Consider the following 21,219-nt stretch of genomic DNA (forward strand, 5'->3'; position numbering starts at 1 on the left):
GAGTAAATGATGTCATAGATATTGTTTTTAAAAAGGAAATGGGAAACAATCTAGTCTAATTATTTTGTTTACTACATGAAAAATCTGAGGCCCAGAGATGATGTAAACTTACTGTTGTCCAACCAGCTGAAATTATAATGAATATTTTAAGTACCTTTTAATTAAGGGCTAAGCCCACTTGAAACTTTTTATTTTGGAGAAAAATAAAGAAAGAAATGATACTTTCCACTGTAGAAATATTTATGTGTTAGGATCAACTAAGACCTTTATATCTAGAATGTCTCTCATGGTGCCTGCTTAGCAGTAAATGGTGATGGAGATGGTAAGAAACAAGAAAGGTCAGGAAAGCTTGCAAGGAGGTGTGATAACACCACGCTGGGGAAGAATCTCAGGGAAGGCACAGGAGACCCAACCAACCATTTGGAACACACATTCAAGCAATTCCCAGGTACCCAGAGGGGAAGAGACGAGAAACTGAAAATGATGAAAGAAAAGATGAGAGGCATTAGGGAAAGGTGCCCAGGACCCAATGTCATTTAATAAGAATTCTGAAGAATAGTTAGAATATAAATAACACTTTAAAAAATACTTGAAGAAGGCCCTGGCTGGCGTAGCTCAGTGGATTGAGTGCGGGCAACGAATCAAAGTGTCGCAGGTTTGATTCCCAGCCAGGGCACATGCCAGGGTTGCAGGCCATGGCCCCCAGCAACCGCACATTCATGTTTCTCCCTCTCTCTTTCTCCCTCCCTTCCCTCTCTAAAAATAAATAAATAAGTCTTTAAAAAAATACTTGAAGAAATAAAATGATCTGATGTGGAGAACTCTGGCTGAAAAACTAAGAATATGCCATTACAGGTAAACTTGATGAAAAGAAAACTCTATCTAGACAGATGCAGGGGAATTTCACATATATATGTAAAAATATAACGGTATCCTATAGAGACCTTGATAAAAGGAGGGCAGACTACCTCTGAAGGACCATCTGTTGGGATCTCATTAGACTTTGCCAACATCACAACAGAAACTAGTGAGACAGGATAGTAAGAAGCTAGAAAAATTCCTTGGCAAGTGGAATAGGGAAACTGAAACAGAGAGCTGAACAAACTGGCCGAGCAATTTATAGCCAGATACAGAAGATCACCTCCCTAGAGATCACATCCAGGCCTCTGCTGTGTTTCAGCTCCAGACTCAGAAAAGCAGCAAGACCAACCAGGTGAGCAACGCCAGGACTGCCAGGACCAGCTGATATAAATGAAGACTTCCGTCAATGACCAATCAATGGAGACCAGGTCCCTGAAAAGGCACACTTGGAAAACTGATGAATATTCTACTGAAATCCTCCTCTGAGATTTCCCCTAAGATTTCTGCTTGCAAGAGAGAGAGAAGCCTCAAAACAAAGGACCCAAAACACACTCTCCCTCTGAGGAGCAACCTGAGCTATTTCCTTTCCCTTATTCTTTCCCCACAAGCACATGTCTCCTAAACTCCAAGGCAATGGGCAGTGACCGCTCATCCCAGGCTAATCCCCTAAACTCATCCCCAAGGCCTCCTTTTCTCTGACTTCCCAGTGAACAAGGCAGCCCAGTCTAGGCTCTCTTGTTGCTTCTTCTATGCTACGCTCTTCCTTGTTTCATTGACCCCAGCTTTAACAAATGTACCCTCATCATCACCTGGACTCATGCTGTGAAATGATGAGTTTCCTGTATGAAGTTGAGAACCCACACACTGCTAGCTGGCCCCGGGCAGGCCTTCTCAGGGCCAGGCCCCTGTCCAGTAAGTCTAGGAGAGAATCTGAAGAAACATGGATGAAACTCAGAAAAAAAAAAGGTCTGTGCTTAAAACATCTATCTCCTCTCAAATTCTTCTTAGGTAGGATGCATTCTCTGATATGCAGAAGATTTTAAATATAATATCCAGGCACTATAAACAAATTAAAACGAACCTAGAAACTGTTCCAGAACAAGGAATAAAAGATGCTAAATGGAGAAATGAGAAAACTGTGGCTAGAAAGAACTGAGGTTACCACTAGAACCAGTAAAATATATAGAAATAACAATGTTCATTGTTATTTTTAAATAAGATTGCAAAATTGTTTGCCCACTTTTTTCTTTCGAAGAGTAGTTGATCTCTATTGCTTAAAAATTGGAATGAAAAAAATAGTAAAGTATATAACCTCACATTAACACAAGTGAGTATGATGGATGCGGTGGGTGGATCCTTTAGCATTTCAAGTTTCACAAAAGAAAGCCAAAGATTAATGTTCTTCTAATGGCTCAGATGGTTAACTAAATGTAGGTTTAGAAATGCATCTAGAAAAACTTTAGAATAACCATTAGAATAATTAAAAGTGTTCCTTCTTAACTAGAAGTTACCAAAAACCAAAATATTCTGAAAAGAAGGAAGGTAAGGAAAAAGGAAGGTCCCTCCCTTGCCCACAACCCCCACAAGAGAATAAAAAAAAAATTTAAGGCATAAAACAAGTTTGAATATGTATAATTTATATAATAATCACAACAATAATTGCAAATGGATCAAACTCTGTTATTAACAGGGAAGACTATTAGATGAGGTTTTACTTTAAAGACATTTACCAGTATGTTTTTCACAAAACCCATATCTAAATAAAATAACATGAAAGGCAAAAAAAAAAAAAAAGAATAGGCAAAGATTTTAGGAACACTAAAAAAGAAAATCTGTGAGACAATGCAAGATCAAAGAAAAATTAGAACAAAGAGTCATTTTTAACTAATATAGAATCCATAACACACAGATATAATGGTTATGAAACTTATCAACCCAATAATATCTCATTAATAAAATAACTTTGTTATTTTATTGAAAACAACAAAAATTTGTATGTTCTGTCTGATTCTAGTCATGGGAAAAATATATATATGAAAAAAGCCTGAAAAAGGAAATATATTTAAATCATGTTACTTTGTAGTTGGAGTACAAATGGTTTTTATTTGTTTTTGAATTCTTCAAATATTATCCAAAATTTTATTATTGACTATGGACTAATTTTTTAGTAAAATAGTATCAATTTTTAAACAATGTACATGGTGATATTTCTACATTTTAAGAAAACGGATTTTCTTCATTTATAGTGTAGGAAAGTCACTTTAGATACAGTATGGTTCCATCCAGCAGCAAAGGTGTCTGGGAAATGTTGGACTCTTTACTCTCTGTAGCCTCAGACTTGGCTGACTACCCAGAAAACCAAACCTCCAAACCAGTAATGTTGCCCAAACAAAAATGCCATGCCTCCAGGAAGGTTAATAAATGTACAGAGTGTGGTAACTGCTTGATGTTCTCTACTAACTTAGGAATGCATTAGTCTTTCTGGTGTCCAAGTGACTACGCACTATATGGTGCACTATTAGCCCCCTTTAAAAAGGGGCCTTGTCCTGCCAGAGGTGTGGATTCTTCCAGGCCCACTGATCACTGGGAGCAGTTGCTCTGCCCATGTATATAAGTTTCTCTTATTATAGCTCTTATTAACTTAAATAAGACATTATATGTCTGTTCTTCAGAATTGATTCTGAATTTAGACTTTTGGAGCTTTCCCCCAACATTTTACTTTGATTTTGGTGTTTAAGGGGATTTAAGGTTGTGAGATATCATTTTGGCCTTCCATTAATTGCTATAAACTGTTCTCATACAAAAATAAACTGAATCTACATCTGCTTTAATTATAATAAGATACAGCTTCTACCGTTTTGGCAATTCTTATAATTTGGAATTTTGTATTAGGGAAATCCTTACAATGTGTCAAAGAACATAGTCTCTTTGGAAATGAACACTTCAGTTGCTATAAAACTAAGCTTTCCACATGCAATCTTTTTTAAAGGTAGAGGGAAAAAAAACAGAATTCTCACGTAATTATTTCCTAATTCAGTAAAATCACACATATACATTGACATTCAAGAGTTTTATACTAATGGGTAGAAGTGATTTAAAGACTCATGACTGATCTTTTTTACTTCATCAAAGCTTTTACTAAATTGCATAATTAATCATGTCATTTTGAGAATTAAAAGTGTTATCTAAAGTCAGATACTCTTTTTCCTTTGACTTATTAAAGTAAAAATACATCTCCAAATTTTATTTTTAAATTTCCACCCAGTTCAATTTCACTATGTGGTAACATAATGTCAAAGAAAATGACAGGCCAAGTGACAAAGGAATCAGATAAATGTGAACACATGTCATTAAGGAATTCTCTTGGCATGATAAAAGTTTTAACTGAAGATGACAATAAATTAATACTGTGAATACAAAAGGAAAACCATGCCTTTGAGAATTCTTTGAAAATAATATTCTAATCAACCATTATAAAATTTACAAAGCCACATTAAATAAAAGTCATTACACAAAATCTTGTATTTTCTATGTATATCAAGAAGAAAGTATTATAATGATGAAGTAGAAGAACTACAGAGAGTTAGACATGAAATCATATACTGTTAGCTGAATTATTATTTGTGGGGGTAAACAAAGTGTTAAGAGAAAACGTAGCAGGTTGGGAATGTAAATTTATCCTTTTTCCTTGATAATAGATCCTCTCTCTTACTACTAAAAAAATAAATGAAGGAAGGAAAGGGTAAAATGCACAAAGACAAAGAATGAACAAAGAAATGACAGCAGATAAAATCAACACAGTTTTGAAATTGTAAAATGGAGAAACAAAGAACAGAGTCTGAGAGAAAGGATGCCATAAAGACATACCTGGAAGAGTTTGGAAGATGGTCTCTGCTGGAAAGAGCTTACTCAGAAGAGGACTGTCACTGGTGCCTGGGGGCTCCTTGGTGTTGCCCAGGTTCCTGCCTGACCACAATCCATGAAGCTCACCAACTGGCAGGCCCCAACATACCAGCTTTCTGGTACCTCACTCTCAAGAGTGAACACAGAGAAAGACTGCCAGGATTTGATAAATGCCTGTCATATGACAGAAACAAGCTGACCAACTAACCAAAATGAAACAAACAGATTAAACAAACAAAAAAAACAAACAAAAACACAAGTACCCAGAAAAAGTCAACACAGGAAAACAGCCTCAAATGTTGTCAGAATTAAGAAAAGACACATAATCCATCACATAAGATAGGGATGCAATAAAAAACAAATCAGAATAAAGATTCATTCTCAGAAACTGAAAAAATGGGACTTGCAGCCAACATAGAGTCATAGGTAGATACACTGTGCCTCCTCCTTGCACAACCAAAAGGACAACAAATTTAAAAACAGAAAACAACCAGAAATGATAGAAAATCAAACTGTATGGAAATCTGACAACCAAGGAGTTAAAGAAGAAACATTCATCCAGATGAGTAGGAGGGTCAGAGACAGGCAGTTGGGCAGAAAGGGCAAGTGAGACAGACCATGAGACAGACCATGCAACCCAGGGTTCCAGCACTGGGAAATAAAACCTCAAACCTCTGATTGAAAAACCTGTTGGGGTTGAGGCAGTGGGAAGAACTCTGAGCCTTACAGGAGAGTTCACTGGAGAGACCAACAGGGTCCTAGAATGTATACAAACTCACCCATCCAGGAATCAGCACCAGAAGGGCCCAATTTTCTTGTGGGAAGTTGGGGAAAGTGACTGAAAGCCAGCAAGAGCTGAACACGTGGCATTGTTCCCTCTTGGACTCCTCCACAACATAAAGTGCCACTACACAGAGACATGGGTTGCCCCACCCTGGGGAATTCCTAAGGCTCTGCACCTTACTATGTAACAGGTGCATTGAGACCAAAAAAAATGGTCCAAAGGAAAAAAACAGATCAAAACTCCAGAATTAAAATACAACAAAGCGATGAAGAGATAGCCAACCTATCAGATGCACAGTTCAAAACACTGGTAATCAGAATGCTCACAGAATTGGTTGAGTATGAGTACAAAATATAGTAAAAGTGAAGGCTACGACTAGTAAAATAAAGGAAAATGTATAGGGAACCAACAGTGATAGGAAAGAAACCAGGACTCAAAACAATGGTCTGGAGCAGAAGGAAGAAAGAAACATTCAACCAGAACTGAATGAAGAAACGGGAATTCAAAAAAATGAGGGAAGGCTTAGGAACCTCTGGGACAACTTTAAATGTTCCAATATCTGCCAGAAGGAGATGAACAACAGCAAGAAAACTTATTTGAAAAAAATAATGAAGGAGAACTTCTCCAATCTGGCGAAGGAAATAGACTTCCAGGAAGCTCAGAGAGTCCCAAAGAAGTTGGATCCAAGGAAGCACACACCAAGGCACATCATAATTACATTAACGAAATTTAAAGAGAAGGAGAGAATCTTAAAAGCAGCAAGAGAAAAGGAAACACTTACCTACAAAGGAGTTCCCATGAGACTATCGGGTGATTTCTCAAAAGAAACCTTATGGGCAAGATGGGGCTAGAAAGAAATATTCCAAGTCATGAAAGGCAAGGACCTACATCCAAGTGTACCCCATCCAGCAAAGTTATCATTTAGAATAGAAGGTGGATCAAGTGCTTCCCAGATAAAGTCAAGTTAAAGGAGTTCATCACCACCAAGCCCTTATTATAAGAAATGCTTAAGAGATGTATCTAAGAAAAAGATGATCAAAACTATGAACAGTAAAATGACAAAAAACTCACAACTATCAACAACTGAACATAAAAAAAAAACTCCACAAACTAAGCAAACAACTAGAAGAGGAACAGAATCACAAAAACGGAGAACCCATGAAGGGTTATCAGTGGGGAAGGGGACGGGAGGAATGAGGTAAAAGGTACAGAGAATAAGTAGCATAAATGGTAGGTACAAAACAGACAGAGGGAGGTTAAGAATAGTATAGGAGAGAGAAGCCAAAGAAGTTATATGTAGGACTCATGGGCATGAACTAAGGGGAGGATGATACAGGTGGGAAAAAGTGTACAGGGCAGAGGGGAATAAAGGGCAGAAATGGGACAACTGTAATAGCATAATCAAGAAAATGTATCTTAAAAAAGAAAAGAAAGAAACTGATAACAATGTCATAGAACAATTAAAAACTTGCATGAAAGGGCTGGAAAAGGAAGCTGAGGAACTATTCCATAAAAGAGGACAAGAGATAAGGAGGTTAAGTCTGGGAAAGAAAATCCAAGTATCACTGCAAAAAAGGAAACAGAGCAAATAGAAAAGAGGGCATATGGAATAAACACTATGGAAACACTTCCCAGAAATAAAAGACCTGAGTTTTCATATTAAACCAATGAATGAATAAGGCTCATTTCAGAACACAAGGGATAAAGAGAAAGTCTTAAAAATATCTAGGGGGGAGGTGAGATTCTTGAAGTGAGGGGGAGGAAGAACAACTCTTTCTGTAAAACTGAAATTTGAAATGCCTTAAATATTCTGATGAAAAAGGTTTCCAACTGGAATTCTATCCACAACTGAACAACTGTGGTTGAGGAGAGATAAAAATGTATTTTAGCTATACATACATACATACTTCCCACAAATCCTATCCCAAAAAGCTAGGACAAAATAAACCAGTGAAAAGAAGACTCAGAAGCCAAGAAACAAAGGATCTAACAGAAGGGAGGTAAAGGGAATGTTAGGAGGCAGTAAGTCCCAAGAAGACAGCTGCTTATCAAACCTGCGGAGAAACCACTTCATACTAGGGGGCTGGGAGAGGATGACAGAAGGACCCAGAAGGGTCATCTGCTTAGGGAGGTGTTTATTAATAAACCATCAGATATGTCCGACTGCAGCTGAAAGGGCTTTAGAGGTGAGAGGTAAGTAAGCAGGAGCCTGAGCCTGCCACAGAGCAGGGCTGAGATGGGTCAGAGGTCAGATGGAGGAGTTTAGTTTCCAAGGTCACACTGTGATACAACCAGGGGTGTTTTCTCAAAACCCATCCAAGAAGCAGGAGGAGGAAATGTTATCTTTGAAAAGGGAAGGCTGCTTCTAAGTATGACAGGAGATAGGTCTATGAGGTCAAGAAACCAAAGGAGTTTCACAGGCCTCCATTAAAAGGATAGTCAACAATTTAAAACAAACCATTCCTGCATTTAGCATAATGCTCTCCAGTTCCATCCATGCTGTAGCAAAGGATAGGAGCTCCTTCTTTCTTTCTGCTGTGTAGTATTCTGTGGGAGGAACTCCATCCCACAGAATTCTCCCAGCTGTTTTGGATGGTAAATAAGTTGTCCTGGACACACTCTTGCTGTTCCAGCAGGAAAGGGGGTAGCAATTCCCTCTAGTGGAGAATGCCCGGAGCCCTTCTCCCAAATGGCTTTTATTGGGAATGGTATGTGTAGGTGCACACAGCATACATACATAGTTCATCAATCAAGGTCAAAAAGGCTACAGTCATACAAAAACAGGTATTATCTATAGATAACAATTGAAGAAGCACCGAGATCTGTCACTGGTCAGGGTCTGTTAGTCATGCTGACACCAGGGGGTCTTTAAGACGTGTTTCATGAGATAAGGAGCTTACTCCTTCTGCCTTGAACTTAAACATCTGGTTTATATTGACAGGGCTATACCAAGCAAAGCAAGCTTCAAAGGATACAATGTATTTATCAGGCCTGATTCCCACAGGAACTCTGGGTGTTAAGAGTCGGGTCATGCCTGCCACCTGTGTTTTTACCTGGTTTTCCAGGGACACTTACTAGCCCCTTTCAGAACTTGCTCTCACAGGGCTACAGTCTCTGAAACCACACAGAGAGGTCCCCAACAGTATTCCATTGTGTAAATGTACCATGATTTTTTGATCCAGTCATTTACTGATGGGCACTTAAGTTGTTTCCATCACTTGGCTATTGTAAATTGTGCTGCTATGAACACTGGGTTGCATGGATTGTTTAGAACTGGTGAAAGACAAATACCATATGATCTCATCTAAAAGTGGAACCTATTCAACAAAACAAGCAAGTAAAATATAACCAGAGACATTGAAATAAAGAATAAATTGACAGTAACCAGAAGGGAAGGGAAGGGATAAGGGAAGGAGCCATCAAGGAACATGTATTAAGGACCCTTGGGCAAAGCCAAAGCAGGGGTAGGATGAGGGTGGGAGATGGGGTTGGGTCGGGCAGGGGAAGTGGTGGTGGGAAAAGGAGGAAACTATACTTAAACAACAATTTTAAAAAAGAACCTGAAAAAAAACAAACCCTGGGAGTTTCCTGGTTTTATTGTTTTTGTCTCTTTTTGAGGGTAAGAATATCTGCCTAAGAATCTTCTGGACAGAAACTGTAAAAAGCATCTTGCAGAATGATCACTCTTTGGTAAAGATACAAATCTAGGACAAGAGAAAAAATAGACTTTCATTTTGGAATATGCAAGTTTTACTAATTTAAATGCTTTGGGAAACTCAAGGTAGAGATGATGTAGGATTCTGGGTGAATACAGTAACATTTTTAAATTATCATTAACGTATAAGAAGCAAAATATATGATAACTCTGGGTGTGTTATGGCAAATTTCTAGCAGGTGTAGTTAGGTAGGAATGTATGTGTGGGTGTATGTGTGTGTTTGCATAATATTCTCAACAGATATCACCAAAGACACATACTGAAGAACAATATTTTTCACCTTTTAGAGATATGTAAAATTTAGACTATAAAATAGAAATAACATAAAAACAAACCCAAGAGTTTATGATATCAAAATAATTTTTCCCATTTAGTTATAAAAGGATTTAAATAAATTCTTAAGTTATACATTTAGTTACCTAAGTAAATGGACTAACTTGAAAATGATGTTCAACATCTGATGACCTAAAGTAAGAACAGAAGTACTGCTTTTAAAAAAAAATCAGTGTATTAACTGAAAATGAGTACAGTCAATGAATAACTCTAGCACCACCAAGCTAGACTTGATAAAGAGACCTGTCACTGAAAATGATGAAAACAAGAGAGAAAGAGATGCCTAGCACCTACAGGCAACCTTAGACCACCTGACTTCCACTTCCAGTAATTTCCATATAATCAACATCAACTCCCCCAAGTTTTTCCTCAATTCTTTAATGCAAAATAGTGTTAAATAAAAGTTATCTCTCTGTTCTTCTCTGCATAGGTAGGTTAGAATTTATTTACCTGATTATTTAAATACCTTAAAAGTTCTACATGAAAATGCAAGTTTAAGAAACATTCATTTTTTAATTTTAGTCTTTCTCATTCTAGAGAAATGCAAACTGCAGGCACTCATCACTTTTTGCTTTGCTTTTCTGAGATAACGGAATTGTTCAGCTTTTGAAGATGTTTCGCTCACTTGCAAGAGCCCTGCTCTGTCATAACCAAAGTTAGGACAGGAGAAGAGCCATGACCCAGGCCCACAGGTCTCACCTCGAGCAGCTTTGTGAATTGTAAGGTCTGGAAATACAATGCCTTGTGCCTTCTGGTTCCCTTAGAATGTCCCACTCTTCCAACACATGTGTTCAGTATTTCTTTTTTTCTAAGCATCATAGAATGCCTTCTTTAAACTATTCTTTATTTTTACACTCTAGTTTCTTCAGAAGTTCTGAGGTCAACCATTAGAGGCCACTTGGTCAAAAAAATCATGTCAGAGATTCTCAGTATTATTCATAATTAGATACTACAAGTATAAATAGTTAAACTCCATACTGGATGAAAAAAGCTCAGGGAAGCTGCTGGAACAAATTGGAACATGCCTACTGTGACTTTGTTCACAATATTTTCAGAATCCAAGTAGGGAAAGGAGAATAAACTACACATCAGAGCAGTGTGGAAGGCAAATCTGTTCTGATGAAATAGAAGAACTGGTCTCAGTGAGTGAGCTAAGGCAGTGATCTTAAGGAGCTTTCCAGGGTGGTACTTGATACTTCAGCCCAGTGTTATGGGACAGTAAACTCCAGAGTGTGCTAATGGACAAGACAAGTGCAAGACTATGGTCCAACTAACTTCAAGTATAATGATTCCAGTTTTGAAGAGACAGTCAGATGGCCAGTTGTTTCATATGGAAGAAACATGCACTCAGAAATGTACCATGAGAAGGCAGAACATGGAAAACTACCTTCTAGGGCTCTCATTAAGGAACTTTCTCTGCTGCTCAGTATGCTGGCCACTGGCCACAGATGATTACCGAACACCTAAAATGTAGCTAAGTGAGGAACTAAAGTTTTAATTTTATTTAACTTCAGTTATTGTTTAATTTAAATGGACACATGTGACTAGTGACTACTGTTGGGGACCGCCCTGCCTGGTATCAGAAGCTGTAACCCCCGCCAAGGCTAAGGCTGAGGGAGTGGCCTTGGACCCTAAGCCAGCAAGGAGACAAAAGCTTACTTCCCTGGCAGGAGCACTGCTTCTGCTGCTTCATTCATAACTGAACCCCAATGCTTGGTCGGTTAGCCAATGACAGGTAAGATTCCCCAAGGGGGGAACGACTTAAGACAGGCACGATCACATGGGAGGCTCCCAAGAAAGGACTTTGGGGACTACAGCAAAAGGGGGTGATGGACCCTTGCTCCTCGGCTGTGATAAAGCCTGAGTCCTCATCCTCTGGGAGAAAATCTCCTTATCCCTTGGCTGCCTTACTTCCCTTGCTCCACCTAAGCCTGAAACAATGACAGGGTGGTTCAGCTCTGTGCTGAAAAGGGCGGGTTCCCTGGGTGATCCGGCCTAAGAAAGAATATGTAAAATCCTGTGAAACCTGCTTTATTTTGAATGCTCTCAGTTGAATGATAAGGGTCCAAGGAAGAAGTTAGTTTGTTCCTCAAAGTTTTACAGCTCTTTGACCCTGACTCAAAATAGGCCCTCAGACTTCCTTGTTATCTATTGTTTGATCCTTTCTTCCTAGCAATGAGTAATGAACTTTACCTGAATTCTTATGCAAAGGAAACCAATAAAAAGCCTCTCTGGAGGGGGAATGGGGCGCTCTCCCCACCAGAGAGAGTGGCCATTCTGTTCCTGCTTCCCCAAAGGACTTGGTTGTCTCTGTGTATGTTTTTCTCGCGTGTTGACGAGCCATCCACAGCGTTCCGTGGTCACTGCAGGTAGGTGATCAAGACAGACTACCATATTGGACTTTGCAGTTCTAGATTTAAAAACATGCCCCAGTGGTCTGTAAAGTGGATCCATTAAGTCTGACAAGGTCATCCCTAACACAGACCACCCTCCCAAAGATGACAGTGCTCCCTCTTTCTCTTTCTCATCCTCCACATGTCCTTTACTCTCTTTTCCTCCTTCCCTCATAAAACACTACAACATCCCACCAGGTCCAGCCCCACTCTCACCCACAACTCCTACACATTTCACAGGTAACCAAGGTGTCTGTATGTCTTCAGTTTATTTCTTTTTATGGATACTATATTATATTCTTCTTTCAATGTTAATGTCAGTATTATATTTACATATGTAACATTCATGTATGCTATTTGGGTGTGTTTACTATTATTTCTTACAATAATATGTGTTTTGATTTGTTTAGAACCGTTTCAAGCATAGCTTTCCAAAACTGTAACCAACTAAAAAAACTAGAACTTCTATTTGGATCTCTTTTATCGAAACAAATGTTTTCTTGCTTCACATGTTATGATTTATTCTTTTTTTCTTTATACTTTCCTATGATTTTTTTAAAAATTGTTTATTGGACAAGTTTGATGACAATTCTGTCCATTTTAATTGAAATATTCTGCAACTAGATCATCAATATAAATAATTCACCTATCCATTATTTTACCAACTGACTGGGACAGAAAAAGCTTATATACATTTATTTGTACTTATTTTTCATTATAAGCACTATCCTTCCCATACTGATATCAAATACTTAAAGAATAGGTATATTTTGCAATATAACTTCACATGTATTATTTTCTATTCTAACCAAGATTTATCTCATCTCCAAATGAGTAAGAAATAGAGAAAAAGAAATAGGGACAAGGTGAAAACAAGGGGGAAAAGGCAAGAGGTCCTGGAATTTCTCTAAAGAAAGTAAGACTCAACAGCTGTGTGCAGAAAATTCAGGACTGGGATGGGACCTAGAGTGACAAGTATATCCTAAGGGGGGTGCGCATAAGAAATGGTTAGAGAGCAGAGGTGCTGGAAAGTGACGTGGGTCTGGGCAAGGCCTCGAAGTCCAAAAAGGTTCCAGGAAGGCAGAGGTGGGCAGAGAAGAGGAAATGTCAAGGAAGGACTTTAGGAACAGAGAAGGCAGTATGACAGGGAGCTGTCTGGCTCCAAGCAAGTCATTTATGATGCCGCCTATAGCTGCTAATTTGCACAATGTTTTAATTTATCCCTGAAATAATTTAAAGAAGAAAAAATTTTACCTGTGATGTCCTGAATACCTTGGACCACGGATATGGCCTACTCCTCGGCACCCTGGAGTAGGACAAACAGCTTGACCTGGAATGGTTTTCACATCATTTGCTCCTTCAAGAAGTAAAAGAACATAACCTTGAAAACACCTTTAGTAAAGAACTGGAAAGGCTAAAATATGTAAATGATACTCATTAAGACTTTACAAATTAAAAACAAATTATTACCAAAAACACTTACTGGGTACTTGTGGTGTTTTATAATATGAGTTAGCAGAAAATATCATCACTATAATAGATAACATTAACAGCAACTAATATAAGGGGCAGAGCAAATTAAACCAGTACTGCAGAAATTTTAAATAAAAGATATGAGAAGATTCACTTAATCTCTTTCAGAGAATAATACTGGCAAAAGCAAGACAGTCATGAGGTGAGAATGTGAGGGGTGAGGTACAGTGTGCTGGTCCCTGCACACTCCCACTCTGCCACAGCAAGGCTGTCCGCTGTGCTGAGCACCGACCAGGACCTGGGCTAGTACAGGGGCGTGCCAAAGACAGCAAACATGGCCCTGCCCGAGCTTTCTCAATCAGCTAGCTGAAGTCAGAACTGCCTGACCCACACCATACCACACCACTCTATATACTATAATATACATAACCACTTCAGGCCAGAGATGCATTTTGTGGAGCACAGGAGGCGATCCATGTCTAAAGGACTTCAATTTAATCCCCTTTGCTCTGTTACATGATTTTCCTCAGTCGGCTCCCCCTCTCTTTACCCTCTCCCCAACATAGATATGAGCTCCTAGAATGTTCTCTCCCATACTGTCATGCCATCTGGGCCTTATTTCCCTGACAACCGCACACTTTCCTTCTCTCTCCCCAGCTTTCATACTTTCATTTCCCGTGCAAACTCCCTATTTCCTTGTCCTCATTTCAATATTTTCTCCATTATCTAGCTCTAACTTTATTTGGCTGTTAGTTGAAAACAGTGCATTCTGCAGCTTTCTTTAGGAGAAAATGTTCATTTTCTCACACTCCATGTGTCTCAGAATTGGCAGGGAAGTCAGTGCCCTCTTTTCTTCCCAGCACCTCTTATAGACTACATTTCTTTCACATTATTTAATACTCCTGTTGTTCTGAGGTTGACGCTGGGGGCTCCCTCATCACTGGCCCTCTCATTACTGGCACCCATCTTCCTCTGTCACTGCATGACTCAGAAAAGACTGCCATCCCCACTCACTGTGTTCCACTCTTTCCCAGCTCCAGAGGTCACCCAAGGTACCCTTGATGCCCACAGTTGTACAATCCAGTATGCTGCCCTTGAGATCATTAACAAACTTATTTCCAGTGGTTTCTTCCTTGAATCCATCTGGACACACACACAAAGAAGACCCTCTGGTCTTGTCATCACCAACATGACACTGCTTCTAAAATCACTAAGCAAATAGCCAGTTGACTACAAAAGCCTAACCTTCCAAATTGCTTGCTTGGGTATCCCACACAACTCCTAATAATTTTTCAACATCACTGAAGTTCCCAGGCCACTAATTTCCCTTCTTTTCTCACCATCAGTCATCAGTCCCCCCTTCCCTTGACTTACAGCCTATCAACCAGTCTTACAGTCTAACAACTGGTATTTGACTCTCTGTCGCAAATAAATTCCCCTTCCTCTCTGACCTTCTATCAAAAGTGGCTGTGGCAAAAACAAAATGCAACTATGAGACAAATGTACTATGCTCCTGTTCTGGGTTTTGTGTAGCTAAGTTGTCCTAGGAAAAAACTAAACAACAGTACAGGTTGTTACCAAAACTACTTACCGTTTTCAATACCACCTGAGCTCCTCTACACTCCCCCAAACTCCACCAACTTCCACCACTTGGCTCAAAGTAGCTGAGCTTGCATGCTACTGCATTAAGAAAACAAGAGCTTGCTCTCCTGTACACCACCATTTTCCTCCTTCCTTCCCATCACAATGCGAGGAGAATTCTTCCCTCTCAAAGCAAACCCCTTACCATTTATGTTTGGGTCTTAGCCACCTCATTCTCCAGGATCTTTAGGCAATCAAATATTCTAATTACTCCTGGACTTTTGAATCCTTTCTACCAACATTTCATAAACATACTTCAGTTTCCCCCATTATAAAAAGAAAGAAGGGACTCCTACCCTTTGCAACAGCATGAATGGAGCTGGAAAGCATTGCGCTAAGCGAAATAAGCCAGGCAGTGAAAGACAAATACTATGTGATCTCACCTTTAACAGGAACCTAAACAACAAAACAAACAAACAAGCAAAATATAGTCAAAGTCACTGAAATAGAGGACAGGCTGACAGTGACCAGAGGGGAGAGAAGAGGGAATTTCAGCGGAGAATGGGAAGGGTTTACAGGAATAAATAAAAAGGACACATGGACAAAAACTAGGAGGGGGGGTGGAAGTGGGAGGCAGGTGGGGACGGATGGGTGGGTGGGCTGGAATGAGAACAAAAGGCAGAAAACCATACTGGCACAATGACTAAAATAAAAAAAAAAAAGAAAGAATGAAACAAAGACAAAACAAAACGGAGGACAAAAGCTTAAAACTGGACTTGGAACCTACATTTCCCTTTACTCCTGTTCACTCTTTTCCCTTTCATAGTCAAACTTCTCAAAGAAGTTATTTATCTCTACTTCCTCACATCTCACTTGTCAAACCACATCAATCTATCTTCTAAGGTCATTAATGACCTTATGCATTAAGCCCAACATGCACTGTTGAGTATGCATCACACTCAGTGTCTTGGTGCTCTTAATCACTATCTCCTTTTTGAATTGTTATTGTCCACCAGCTTTGGTGACATCACACTCTGATAATTTCCCTTTGCCAGCTTTTCCTCCTCTACTTAACCTTAACACGTCAGAGAGCCCACATTTTGTTCTTTGGCTGTCCATTTCAACACTCCATTTATCAACTGTATGCTACAGATGCATGCAGGCTCTAGCCCAGACGTTCCTTGTGTTCCAGACCCAACACTTCCAACTCCATACATTCAACTCCAATACATGTCCACTGGGATCTCTTCAAGGCTTTTCAAACTCAACATGTTCAAAACTGAAGTCATTATCTTGCCCCCAACCTTCTTTTCCTCGGGAGCTGCTCATCCCAATAAAACACATCACAATCCATGCCAGAAACTGGAAGTAATCCATTACATCTCCTCTCATTTCACTCTGCATCAATTTCTAATCAATTCACAATCTCTTAAATATTATTCTAACCTGACAATTTATCTTCGTCACATTTCCCCCTCTTGCAACCTGAATGACATTTTCCAAACACAAATCCAATTGTATAATTTCCCTTTCATCACCTTGCAATAACTTCTCGTTGTTTTAACTGAGTCCAAAATCCTCAGCCTGGCCCACCTGATCTGACCACTGTATACCTCTTCAGAGATATCTCACTTGCTTTTCCTCCATATAAAATTGTCTGCATCCAAACTGGTCTTTTCTTGTTCCTTGAACCCACCAGGTTCTTCTACAATGTAGGGCATTTGCATGTTGGGATGAGCTTCCTATTTCTAGGCCTGGATAACTTCTATTTATTTTTCAGGTCACAGCTTAATACTTCACTTTCTCAGGCTACCTTCCAAGAGTACATTAGGTTCCTGTTTTATATAACATTTACCCAACTACAAATTAAAAGATTACTCATTTAATGTTACCTATCCTATTAGATAGGTAACATCCTATCACACTACATATCCTACACACTACAAGCTGTTTATATTTCATTATTGTGTCACTGGTACCTAGTCTGACACGTAGTTGGTGCTCAAGAGATGCTTACTGAGTAAACAGATGGGTACTCTAGAGTCCTTACCTCAGGACGGTCTTGGTTAAGAAAAGAATCTTACATAAAAACCAAAAATTTGCATTGCAGTGTGATTATGTTGCACAAAAATACTGACTGAATCTGGGCCTCAATCTGTGGTGATATTAGAATAAATATTTATACTTCAAATACGATTTTATTAAATTTACAGAAAAGTAAAAAAGTATGTGTTACACGTTGACAGTCTTACACTTTCACAGGCACCTTGAAGGATCAATAGAAATAAGAACTGCCCAATTCAAAGGTAGTGTTTGGAAACAGCTTTAAAAATAAAACCATTTTTAAATAAATCCAAGGGACTGATGTTTGAAATCTGTAAACACGTTCCTAATTAAGATGTATTCTTATGGCAGTAAATAAAAGGACCTATGAGGAAAAAAAGGATATAAAGGGACTTTTTCAAACCACATCTCACAATACACTACCAAGACACTATCACAAAGGCCTGGATACTAAACCGTGGACAAACCGACAGACATTTTCCATTAGCTGGGCCAGATGTCACTCTGCATGCACAATATTCTGGTAAATTCTCAACGAATGCTACTGAGAATGTTTTTCAGGATTATTGTAATGTACATGATTAAATTAAAGTTTAAAGTGGCCTTTTAAATATTTATCCAGAGCCCTGCTGGTTGTCATAATTCTCTCCTTGTTAGATCTACAAGGAGAAGCATGACCTCAACTATTGGGAGAATTATTCCATTAAGAATTTTAGCAAGGTACATAATGAAAGAGTCAAAAATAACATGCAATAAAAATGCGTGCACTCTAACAATTTCCTTGGTAAATTCCATATGATGTTTGATGTGTTAACTCTATGGGGAATGAGACAGAGAGCCATTTGTGGGGAAAGAAACTTGTAAATTCTGCAGTCCTTCATATTAGTGTCTCTAGGATAAAGGGAACCTATGATAAAATCAATTTCTATCACAGGTCCCCAGAAAATAACTGCATTTTCACTAAGAAAATCTTACTTGTAACCTGGATATTGAGAGAATTAGGTCTCTAGAAAAAATGTTCTCAGCTTGAAATCACTTCTTCAGAGAGAACGTCTTTGACCATATTACCCTTTCCTGCCTGCTTTTTACCATCTCACTGAAAGTTATTTTCTAGTTTATCTGTGTGTCCCCTGTTTCCCTTCACTAATTTATTTACATTGTATCCCTAGCGCCTACTACAGCAGCAACTGGCACCTAAGAGATATGGAATAATTATGTTCTAAGAAGAAAGAATCATAAAGACAATAACAATTAACACCTGTGGGCTTGTTATTTTGATATATCCTGATCAGAATGCTGTGAGATAATCACTATTTGATTCTTATTTTAGAACTTAGCATATCCAAAATCAATCTGGTTTTCTATTTCTAAATATTATGAGCTATTCGCTAAACCAAGCAGCATGAATAAGTTCTAGTTTACTCCAAGTCTTCTATAACAATTTTACTCAAGCAGGAAGTTAATCTAATTGCAGAGTTCTTGGTGCAAGGACCACAAGGAAAGGGAAAGCACCCTTGTAAACTGGAGTGCTCTGTGTAACTAGCAATGCTGCACACCCATAAGACACTGCAGTAGCATGGCCTCGTGAATGCCCCTGCACATGGAACTACGTGGGGGCCGTAAGCAGCCAGGACAGACACTACCGTTGCCTACCCAATGTCCCTCCCTTCTTGCTGACTGAACCCTGGTTTGGTTTAGGGCAGCAATGAACCTTTCTGAAAATGTTGGCTTTCACAGCCTCTCTCACATCCAGATGCGGTCATCTAATACTGCCTTGGGCAATAAGACCTCAGGGAAAGGCAAAGCTTTTCTTTCCTATTAAAAGGGTAAAGATGACACTGGTGCTGCTTTGCCCATTTCCTTCTTCTCTGACCTTTCCAGAACGCAGATGTAAGAGCTCATGAGGTCACAGGCACAAGTATAAAAGCAGAAGTGGTGCAGAAAGCAGAAAATAAAGGAAGACTAAGCCTGGATCCAAAACGAGAAGGGGGAACTACCACATCAGTGTCTGTCTTGGAGGAAAAATAACCCTCTTTTTGATTAAGCCATTGTAAACAAGCTTTTGTGTTAGTTGGAGCTAAAAGAAAATCCCTAGGATAAGATAGCAGTTTTATTTTGTTTCTTCTTTTGTGGAATCAAGTAATTGTTCTAAAACAAAAAACTAGAATTGCATATAGGTATCAGACCTATTGTCATATAAAGATTATGTGAGATATCAAGGGAAAAATCAAGAAATAAAAGAGACTGCACTCCTTTCTAGGAAATGAGAAAGAGAACTGTCCTTTATTTCAAAATGGCCCAAACTGGCAATCACAAGTGATGTGAGTGGAAAAGCTCATTATCCCACCCAGAATGTGTTAGAAGTTGAGGTTTCTCCTGCCTGCTGAGTAGAAAGCAGCTTCCTCTTAGAATTGGTATTTTATTTGGTACAGGGCTGACCCAGAGCAGGATGACAACAGTGACACTGACTGAAACAAATGAAGACACATGTATGTGATCTCCAGACTGATGTTGGCCAGCGTCAGAAAACAAGGATCAAGCAGCAGCATTCTCAACCTCATCTCTACACTCTTTACCCACTGCCCGAAAAAGCATGAAGTTCAACCTGATTCTTTTACAGAGAAATGATAATAGCATTGGGTGATAATATCCACTAGAGGATATAACAGAAAAATGGAACAGATTTAAATATTACTGATAACAAACAAATTAAAATACTTTATTATTATTATTAACATATAAATAATCAGAGGGTTATTCATTCATTTAAAGCAATAGTAGGAGCCTCTTATATGCCAGACTGCAGTCTCGGCACTAGGGTGTGAAAGGAGGCCAGGAAGGAGCAGCTGGGGAGTAAGAGGGAAGCCAGGAGAAGGCACCCTTCACAGCAGAGGCACGTGAAGATAGGGAGTGAGTGCTGTGGGTATGGCAGCGTGCTGAGCTGGGGTAACTGGAACAGGAATATCTTCATAGAATAGACATGAACAGGCCCAACTGAAGTTCAAAGAGAATGGCAGAGGAAAGAGGGAAAGGTGATAGTTCACACTGTTTTTAAGGAGTTTTTGTATAAAAGGTGGTATAAGTGGGTTTGTGGTCAAACAAATATTTTTATTATTGTTTGTGTTTGAGCGATGATGGGAATGTTTCAGTAGAAGGAAAATTTGGTAATGTAGAGAGAGAGGGTGGCTACAGAGGGACAGGCTGGTGGCCAGTGCAGACTGACTGCTGACAAAGGGGGCACTCTCACCAGTTTCAGTGGCAGGGGAGGCAAAGCACATGTGACAGAGGAGGGTGTGCTGGTAGATCAGGGTGCAGGAGGGATAATCAGTTTCTCCCCTGAGAGCTTTTATTTTCTCAGCAAGATAGGCAGTAAAATCATCAGCTAAGACTAAGAATGGAGCAAGGGATGCAAAAAATATTAAATCTAGAAATTAAAAAATTACATATATGCACATGTTCTCATTTCAAATAATTAATCTTTCACTATCTTTTTTGGATTGGAAACTTTTAGATTATTATCCTGTTTTCTTTTCTACCCCAAACCCAGGAAATTTATACAATAATTTGCTAAGAAGATTTAATAAAATAATTACCCTTGAATGTCAGAGATGCAAATAATAAGCATATCTTTCAAATTAAAATTATAGGTTACTCACACTAATTCTCCATCTTCTAATAAAATTAGGGACAATAAATACCCATTGTGCTATAACAATGAATTTCTCAAAAATAAGAAGAAAATAGTGTAACTAAACACCATGGTTGGTTGTACTAGGTTTCAGGCTGTCAGATTTCATGATATATAAATAAAAGAGAACAGTAATTTTCTGAAATGGAAATGCAAAAGAACTTTTAAAAGGTTAGTAAAAATGTGAATGTTATACTTACTTGATACAGAAAAACCATTAAAATATAACAATGGCAATATTACAGAGGAAGATAAATTAACCATCTACCTAACACAGGAAAACACTCAGAAATGTGCTAGAGCCCAGAAGGACCAGTGGATATAAAAATGATATTAATTCTACCACCCAAAACAATATCATGGTAAGAAGAGAGTGCGAAAGCAATGGACAGTTTTCTAAAAGTCCTTTCCACAGATCTGACA

At 38.8% G+C, this 21,219-nt stretch overlaps 1 protein-coding gene across 1 annotated transcript in view; it reads right to left on the bottom strand.

Annotated features, from left to right (window-relative positions):
- Positions 1-21,219, bottom strand: part of L3MBTL4 (L3MBTL histone methyl-lysine binding protein 4) — a 200,766-nt gene that overhangs the window by 60,334 nt on the left and 119,213 nt on the right. Inside the window, exon 10 of the mRNA XM_028524588.2 lies at positions 13,245-13,347. Within this exon, the coding sequence (XP_028380389.2) occupies positions 13,245-13,347 (103 nt within the window). The remainder of the gene's footprint in view (positions 1-13,244; positions 13,348-21,219) is intronic.

The sequence above is a fragment of the Phyllostomus discolor genome, chromosome 9, assembly GCF_004126475.2.
Source record: "Phyllostomus discolor isolate MPI-MPIP mPhyDis1 chromosome 9, mPhyDis1.pri.v3, whole genome shotgun sequence".
Classification (NCBI taxonomy): Eukaryota; Metazoa; Chordata; class Mammalia; order Chiroptera; family Phyllostomidae; genus Phyllostomus; species Phyllostomus discolor.